Genomic DNA, 9772 nt, shown 5'->3' with positions numbered 1-9772 from the left:
CTTGCACTCTGTAGAACAGACGCGTGTGCATCTAACACGCAGGTATATAAAAAGGAGTATATATATATAAAATAGTTTGGAAATTATTTATACACGCGATAAGAGAGGATGCAGATGGCCAGAGTATAATCGCAGACCGGAACGATTCGAGATACCTCGATGCGATCTGACAGTTCGTCTAAAGGCGAGCGTGTGCTTCTAGCTGATACCTTACCTACCGGCATGGCACACTCTTTGTGACTCACCGGAGTGAGTCCGACATTCAGTCCGCGGCGGACTACGAAGCCGTCGACATCGGGCGCGTGTCCACGTCATTGTGCTCGCTCCGAGCTGGCTTCAAGTGATCTCGCTTAGGTGATCATTACCATCTTCGGATTGTGTGTCACGTGCGTTACGTGTGTCGACGACATGAGTGTTCGAGCCGGCTAAGGCGAGCAGTTCAAGCGATTCACGACCCCGAGGAAGCTTCAATTTCGCGACAACATGGTAATTGAAAATTAAATAGTAAAGTAACGTCGTTAGCTTTTCGTCGATCGAGAGATTTTACTCGTATCTGCGAAATAGATTTCTCTCGGTTAAATGGAATAGAAAATATAATACAACATTTATTTATTCATTATAATACATATTATAATATTAGATATATAATAATATGCAAAAATTTATATAATTGTCTGATTGAGATGAAAAAAGTCGAATTTTCTCATTATATGATACTAAGTAATGTAATCCTTATAATAAATATTTATTTAGCGTGTCTTGTACAAGGAGCGAAATTCCAGAAAAACTGGAATACAAATATGTGTTCTGTCATATTCGATCTGACCTCGGAATAAACTTTAAATGTCTTAGCTCGGATTGTTTCGCTTGTTTCGCTTTGACTCCTGAATCGTGAGTAATGAAGATTCTCTTGTGGTCGAGAATGACGTCAGAAATATTTCCTCAGGGTTCTTAGCTTCGACAAATAATTTATTAAATTAGATTTATAATTATGTAGGAAAAACTCTGTCCCTGTTTATAATATGCAAACAAGAGAATATAATTATATTCGATATTATATATTATATTCAAACGGAGAACACAAACTTGTGCGAGGAATGAATGATCAAGTAATGGGTTATCGCCTCTTTGTTGTTCTTTGTCTGACAATTCTTGAACGGGAAACGATTCATTTTCTCAATGGCAAGAACGAAACGCTTTGGCACGCCGTGCGTGATGCACATTCTTAAAAGCAAGGATGATTGAGTGTCCTCGTGTAAAAAAAAATAATGCAACCTTTCCGACGTTATGTTTCGTCGACTCAACGACAGGGAGGAGATTGCGCAGACGACTCGGAATTAATCGAAAACCGATAATTATCTTATTTTACATCGTGAAAGAACGTCATCCTCATTATATGTCTCATGCACAAAGGCCATCGCGTGCAAATTGTCCACGAGAAGATAGATGGAAACATATTACCGACGTATTTGATACAGTTCGGTTAAGCGATCTCTCGTTTCCACGAAATCCATTAATCATCGAAGAAGCTTCAAATTTTTGAAAAATTATCGAATCACATTTTGCGCAAAAATGATCGAAATATAATTTTAAAAATGTCTCAGTAATATTTTTAACAGTGATGTAAAATAATGGAGGATGTTTAAAACGATTTCTTCCTGAAATTTTACACATTGGTTCCCACGTGACTTCGATATCGGAGACTTTGACAGAAAGTATAAAAATAATTTTGAGCGATCGTTTCTCCACGAAATCCATTTCAGAATTTTGAAAAATCATCACCGAAAAAATTGTATTCTAAGCGCCAAGAGAATCCTCTTAATGTAAGATGATATTCTTAATTTATTCTTATTTTCCGAAAAAATATACTAAAATTTAAAGAAATTTCTGAAATTAAGAGGATCCTCTTGGCGCTTAGAATACAATTTTTTCGGTGATCGAGTCACATCTCGCGCAGAAATTATCGTTAATATATTAAAAAAAATGTCTCAGTAATATTTGTAATAGTGCTGTAAAATAATGGAGGATATTTAAAACGATTTCTTTCTGAAATTTTACATCGGCTTCCACGTGACTTCGATATCGGAGACTTTGACAGGAGGTATAAAAATAATTATTATTTGTAAGAGAATATTGGCAGATAGCGATTGCGCACTGATGCAATATATATGCACGTGTCGATCGTTTCTTAATCAATATATAAAACAAGATTATGGCATTGCTGCACGCGCGTCCCTCGCAATGAGTCACGATGGAGTTTAAACAGGTTCGTTGAACTAGTTCGCGCCTTTTCTTTTCCTCTACGACGCTCTTCACTTTCCTGAATGAGGTAGACATCTCGTCGGGAGAATCTCGTAGGCGAATCTTTCTCTCTATTTGGCTCGAAAGACGTTTCGAAGAAACGACCGCGTATTCAGCATGCGTCATAAGAGCAAGTGCATAAATGCATCGGGTTGAATATGCTATGATTATTCACTTACGTTCTAAGACCAGAGAGTCGTCATCTTTTTCTTTACAAGGATATTTCCACAAATTTTCGAACGTCTACATCCTTTGAGCATCCGCAGGGAAGAGGTAGATTTGTTCTCCCTTGGAATCAGTAGAAAATTTAAGCATTTGCTCTCCTTTTGAATAAACGTGGAATTTATTTGCTTATTTAAATATCAAAAAAATTACAATAAAAAATAAAAAATTCAGAAAGACCAAAAAAATTGTAATCATGCCCTTCTTGGAAAGCATTTGCTCTCCTTTTGAATAAACGTGGAATTTATTTGCTTATTTAATATTAAACAAATAAAAATAACAAAATAAAAGAATTAAGAGAGAAGAAAAAAATCATGAGTTACAAAAAATGCTGCGGATGCTCAAGTCTACATATCTCACAGAAATATATATTCGGGGAAGCGCGAGAAAATCTCTATTCTCTCGCAGAGATCGCTGCGCGTTTATTCTAATAGTTCGCATTATAGGAATTCGCGAAGAATGCGGATGCGTTCGTCCAGCTGGCGGCTCCAAATGCGATTCCTCTTCATTTTCGCGACGATTTCCGCGGAACAATATTATCGGACAGTTTTATTCATGAGGCGAAATTCTCTCCAATTGGCGGCTATCTGAATAGCCCATCGGCCACGCGAGAAATCAGAGCGATAGTAATAGTATAGGGACGTGAATCAATCGTCACTGATGCGTGTATAATGACGTATCTTAAAGCCCTCCTCGATAAGGTATGCGAATAACCCTCTCTCTCTTCCCTCAGTCTCTCGCTCTCTCCCTACCTGGGAACACCTTTGCGGCTGTTATTACGCGCCGAGGATTTTACGGTTATGCACATTGCGTACACCGACCGATCTAATGGAACATCCTGTTAGGACGACTTGCGTCGACTTAACCCGATGACGTTCCATCGCACCGATATCGGATCGATAGGTACATTTATTTTAAAAGAGCGATGGGGAGGAGAACACCGAGTTTTTTCAGAGAATTATCACGCGAGGGGTGACAGATACGCATTTTTATTCCCTCATAATGCCAGAGTGCGCGCAAAACTTGTCTCTTTTATTTTATGACGACATAATTAAATTGATCATTTTAATTCGAATGAACTAGAGGCGGATGTGGAGCAGCATAATGTCATCGCTTCGTCTCTCGATCGGCGGCGCTCGACGAAAGAGGAATATCTTTATCGCAAAGAGATGAGTTAAGCAACGCCAACACGTCCTTATCAGGGACGCGCGCAAACATCTAATCTAACGAGATGATAACGCGTGCGTCCTTGCACCGCGTGTTTAAATCATCGCGGCATTGTTAATCGCTTGGAAGGATAAGTGGTAACAAGGCCGATCGAGAGAGAAAGAGATGAAATAGCGTCTCATTGTCCGAGGAATTGCAAGTTGGCGCGCTTTCCGCAATGCCATGAGATAATCCTTCCGAGAAAATTCTATATCAACGGACGTCCCCACCTGCTGTGAGTCACGAGATTATTTCTCAGATCATTTCTTTTAATGAGTAACGCTCTCGAGTCATAGAGGAATATTTTTTCTCACGCGTCGATCACGCGATATGGATCCTTTCCTTAAAGAGTGCGTGTTAAGTCTATTACTCGAATATATCGAAATTTCATAGATGATTGATAAAGGATATGATAGTCTCAAACCAAGAGACACAGTTCCTAATTAAATCTTGGCGATCTGTCAAGTTTAAAAATTCGCGAAAAGAATGAATTTTCGCACGCGTTGGCTCTTCGGCCGATTTAATTTAGATATATACAATATTATATAAAATTAAATATTAAAAAATCAATTGTATTCTTATCGCTTTTCGAATTTATACATGTAAATTTGTAAATGTTTCGTGATCACTCTGATCATAATCGATTATTCAATATTGTTGGAGTAACATTATCTCTTATTCTTTGTCAAATTTCTGATGAGAAAACTTTAAAATATCAACATCAAAAATAAATGTTGAATTATATTATTATCGTTTTTCGGATTTATACATGTTAATGTTTCGTGATACACCCTAGTCATAATTTATTATCTAATTTCGTTGGAGTATATTATTTTCTCTTATACGTCAATATAGATTACTTAAAAATTATATGTCAAATTTCTGATGTGTGTGTGAGAAAACTTTGTAATGTCAACATCAAATGTCAAAATTAAATGTTAAAACGGCACCATCGCTTTTCGGATTTATACATGTAAATGCTTCGTGATTATTCTGGTCATAATCGATTATCCATAATTTCGTTGGAGTAACATTTTCTCTCATATGTCAATATGAATTACTTAAAAATCTTTGTCAAATTTCTGATGAAAAAACTTTGAAATGTCAAAATTAAATGTTAAATCGTACTATTATCGCTTTTCGGATTTATATATGAAAACGTTTCGTGATGCACTCTAGTCATAATCGATTATCAAATTTTGGTTGGCTTATCGATAACAAGAGGTTCTCTTATCATTTGACAATGAGCAATTTCCTGCGCGAACGAATTACGTTAAAAAACCTGACTACAAATCACGACGAAAAGTAATGAAATAAAAAAATAGAAGTAACACATTTTAATCAAACTAAAGTAGAATAATATCGCGCGCTGTACAATAATACAACACCTGTGATTCTTTATTACACTTTTTTCAGATCCAAGCGCGCACTTTTTTTATCAACATATATCATTGGAATTAAATCCAAATTAAAAAATTCTATAAAATAAAAGAGAATCACGGAGAATAGAATTTTAAAAGAATTCAGGTCATTTTAAATACTAACTTTAAAATGTCAGATGGATCGCTGTCTCTTTTGTGGAGAATCAAAGTGATACACTGCGACAAGTCTTCTCGAGCGAAATATTCTTTCAGATCCAAACGCATTTTTTTTAATCAACATTTATCATTGTAAGTTTGAATCAAATATTTTAAATCAAAAATTCGATAAAATAAAAAAAATCACGTGGGATAGAATTAAAAAATAATTCAGATCGTAATGATTTTGAAATACTAACTTTAAAATGTCAGATGGATCGAATTGCTCTCTTTTGTGTGGAGAATGAAAAAGTGATACACCACGACAAGTCTTCTCGAGCGAAATATACGACATTCGCGACGACGGCAGCAACGATATCTCGTCGACCGCCGGCGCGGCAGCGGAACTGCGGTGAACGAACAGACAGTTTCATTGCGCCGGCTGCGGCGGAAGCCGTGAAATCATGCTCTCTGTTCTCTCTTCTCTCGTATGTATGGCACGCGTCGTACAACAAGAGGGAACGTTATGCGATCGATGGCGCGGTCAGTAGCCCCATCAGTCATAATTAACCGACTCCGCAATGGCCCTCTCTCTCTCTCTCTCTCTCTCTCATCTCGTTGATCGAGCAGCTTGATGACCGGTCGCTTCAATTGTGTTGACCAAATTTGTCCATCGCTGAAACTGCGATGAGAGAGAAATGCGGGAAGCGTATCCATTCGGCTCGTTTTATCGCCTGGACATCTGGACATTCGTGTTGTTCGCTTCCCGACCCTCTATTGATCGAAATCCCATTTTCTTCTTTTCTTTCTCTCTGACTTTTTCAGCCGCCGTTTTATACTCTGTTTACGAGTTCATTCGCGTGTTGCATCTGCGCAAATTGTTCTGCCAATACAGATCGATCCCGTTATGGCCAAAATGTCAACGATGCAATGACATGTGGCACGATCGATGGTGATACGGTCTTTAGAGAGGATGAGAGGGCAGGAAATTATACGCGGATTACATACATTCATGGGCTTCCGCAGGGATTCGGTAAAAAATTAAGCATTTGCTCTCCTTTTAAATAAAGACTGGAATTTATTTTATTTAATATAAAAATATTAAAATTACAAAATAATAAAAAATTGAATTTAAAAAATTAAGAAGGAATAGAAAAAATCCTGCGACCGATGCAAAAATTCTTATATACTTGTATACCTAATACATTTCCTAAAGTTAGAAATGTTATCTAATTCTGCTCTATACGAAATATACATGTAACTTTATATAATTTACTATCTGTAAGACCGTAATCAATAAACGTCACTCGTATTAATCCGTTAATTGACTTTGACCGACTTCCTACGATGGATTATATAACCGCTCGTTTAAAAAGTAATTAAGATGGATGCCCCGTCAAGGAAGGGAAGGTCACGGAAGGATACATCTCACATGTAGCTGCATTATATTAAATTGCATTATATTAGATTCTCCTTCATATGGGTGTCGTCGAAAAAGAATCACCCGACCGGAAGTTTCCGTATGCGCTGACTTTGATTTCTCACATTTCCCAACGTCCGAGAGAATGCTCGTTTCTACTTCTCTCTCTCTCTCTCTCTTTCTTCTTTTTCACACATCAAACTTCCATTCTTAGACTGTTTTTGTACGACCAGTTCTCACTCGAGGTACGGTTTCTTTTCTTTATCGCGTATGCAAATCGCTTACATAATTATACAAAGAGAGAGAAAGAGAGAGAAAATTATTTAATTTAGTAAAATAAATAGAAAGAGAAAAAGACTCCGATATAAAATCTCGATGTGTACAATTTTATTAATATTTCCTTTCTACTCCGATCCGACGAAATAAATATACATGAACAGATACTTGAATAAGGATTATACTTTTACGATGTAAAAATTTTCGAACGCATCTCTGACAGAATGTATAGAGAGTGCATAGTGCTACGACATCGAGTCTTGCCTTAATATGTCAAGCTTGTTTATAAAATACGCTATATATAAATAATGCATAAAGTATAACGTCTATTATAAGCTACATAGGTAAAAGGGCGCTGGCAAAAGCGCAGATTGAACCTCTCTGTTAAAAGAAGAACGGAAGCGATCGATAAATCGGGCGATCCGTGAAATGTCGGAGCAAATAAGCTTGCGATACTCTCGGCACAGAAAAAAAAAATCAGTAATTGGATACGAATCAGTAAATTGGATTCGTGATTTGCGCTCGCCAATTCGCTCGCGAATCGAAATGATTCATTCGTAATTGACTAAATTTTCCTCGCCTTTGCAGCAACATTAAAATTGCGCGATTTACGTGATTACGGTCAATAAATTAATTTACAATTTCAGGTGTACCACTGGCAGAGTCAAAATGTCAAAATCTCCGGGGTGGACGACATGGTCCTCCTGCCGAAGATCAACGCGGAGTCCATCATCGAGAATCTCAAAAAGAGATACTTGGACGATTACATATTTGTATCCTTTTTTGCTCTATTACTTGGATATTTTCTTATTTTATTAAATGTCAGAGGGTTATATCATTGTTTCTCGGTGAAGAGAAAATCTGCGCAAATTCCAAGGCGTATCGCGATAATCTAATTAAATAATGGTAATTGAAACATTTCTTAACAATTACACCAGACATGCATCGGACCCGTGTTGGTATCGATTAATCCTTTCAAGCAAATGCCGTATTTTGGAGAGAAGGAGATTGAGATATATCAAGGCGCGGTAAGTGCTAGTATAAATTTTATATTGATTTACATTTTTTCTCAGATATCGGAATTTTACACTATAAAGTTATTGTTATTATTTAGGCGCCGTATGAAAATCCACCGCACATTTATGGACTGGCCGACGAAATGTATAGAAACATGCTGATTGACAACGAAAGTCAGTGTGTCATCATAAGGTAAACAAATAAGACTCTTAAGAGTTTCTCTTAATTAATATATTTGCCACAATAAAAAATATTAATATCTACCACAATAAGATATAAAATATATTCCGATTAATTTTACTATGTAATTTTTTATTGTGGCAAATATTTAATCAGATAAGTTCTTATATAAAATTCTTTCAATATTGTCCTACGATTACTATAATTTTGAAGGAAAATTCTAAGAGAAAATTCTCTCCGTGTATTATGTATATTTGAATCTTAGATGGAAAAAAGATTATTTTCACAGAATAGCACATAAAAATACTTCATTGGAACTTAAGCAGTAAACGATAAACAAATCTTAGAAGCTCATTTTTTCTCAAGTTTGCCAATACGTTCTTATATCGAAAAAAATATACTCGTATATTTTACTATATATATTTTTAATTAAATTTATAGTAATATAGAGAGTAGAGAGAGAGAAATAAAATTGAATTAAAATAAATGAATTTACTTTGCAGCGGTGAATCTGGCGCAGGAAAAACGGTAGCTGCAAAATACATAATGTCCTACGTAGCAAGGGTGAGCGGTGGCGGCAAAAAGGTGCAAAAGGTAAAGGACGTAATCCTGGAATCGAACCCGCTTTTGGAAGCCTTTGGCAACGCGAAGACCGTGAGAAATAATAACAGCAGTAGATTTGTACGTATTCATACGAATTTTCCCTGATTTTCGCTATTTCGTGAGAACAAAGAGCGCGAAGGTAAGCTCGATATATTTTCAGGGAAAATACGTCGAGATGCAATTTGGCTCGGGAGGTCAGCCAAACGGTGGCAAGATCTCGAATTTTCTCCTGGAAAAGTCAAGAGTAACCCGTCACAATCCGGGCGAGCGAAATTTCCATGTATTTTATCAGCTGGCGACAGGCGCCAATCAGGAGATGAAGTGTGAGCATACGTAATTGACAAATATTATATACAAAGTGTCCCGTAAAGACCGGATTAACGTTCAAAAGTAGATTTTTAGGATCATTTAGAGACGATTTTTCTTCGATGAAAATTTTGTGGGAGATCATCATTTTTTACATACTCTCCGTTTTTGCCATCGTGCATCTTTTGTAGCCAAGCGTTAAATTAAAATTCTATTCAAATCAACTCTACTTGAAATTAATCGAAGAATGTAGTTTTATTAATAATAACTCGAAAATCATTGCTGATGTGAAAAAAATTAAACTAGAGTCGCGATATTAATGAAACGTTTAAATATTTTCAGCGGAATTCGGATTAACGAATCTGGGATCATTTAGAGACGATTTTTCTTCGATGACAATTTCGTGGGAGATCATCATTTTTTGCATGCTCTCCGTTTTTGCCATCGTGCATCTTTTGTAGTCAAGCGTTAAATTAAAATTCTATTCAAATCAACTCTACTTGAAATTAATCGAAGAATGTAGTTTTATTAATAATAACTCGAAAATGATTGCTGATGTGAAAAAAAATTAAACTAGAGTCGCGATATTAATGAAACATTTAAATTTTTTCAGCGGAATTCGGATTAACGAATTTGGATTATTATCAATATTTGAGTCATGGTGGCAATTATACGGTGGACGGCACGAACGATGCGCGGGATTTTCAGGAAACTCTTAAAGGTA

At 36.4% G+C, this 9772-nt stretch overlaps 1 protein-coding gene across 2 annotated transcripts in view; it reads left to right on the top strand.

Annotated features, from left to right (window-relative positions):
• The first annotated feature begins 251 nt into the window (after positions 1–251).
• The window catches only part of LOC114937950 (unconventional myosin-Ie), a 38574-nt gene continuing 29053 nt past the window's right edge, over positions 252–9772 (top strand). For both annotated transcript variants that reach the window (XM_029311615.2, XM_029311614.2), the window contains exons 1-7: positions 252–486; positions 7590–7715; positions 7881–7970; positions 8057–8151; positions 8643–8820; positions 8903–9065; positions 9662–9769. In XM_029311615.2, coding sequence (XP_029167448.1) covers positions 484–486; positions 7590–7715; positions 7881–7970; positions 8057–8151; positions 8643–8820; positions 8903–9065; positions 9662–9769 — 763 coding nt within the window. In that variant the 5' untranslated portion in view covers positions 252–483. The remainder of the gene's footprint in view (positions 487–7589; positions 7716–7880; positions 7971–8056; positions 8152–8642; positions 8821–8902; positions 9066–9661; positions 9770–9772) is intronic.

Source organism: Nylanderia fulva, unplaced genomic scaffold (assembly GCF_048542155.1).
Source record: "Nylanderia fulva isolate GAGA-0341 unplaced genomic scaffold, ASM4854215v1 Scaffold4, whole genome shotgun sequence".
Classification (NCBI taxonomy): domain Eukaryota; kingdom Metazoa; phylum Arthropoda; class Insecta; order Hymenoptera; family Formicidae; genus Nylanderia; species Nylanderia fulva.
Note: the sequence above shows the minus strand (reverse complement) of the source record. Positions and strands in the feature narration are given on the sequence as shown.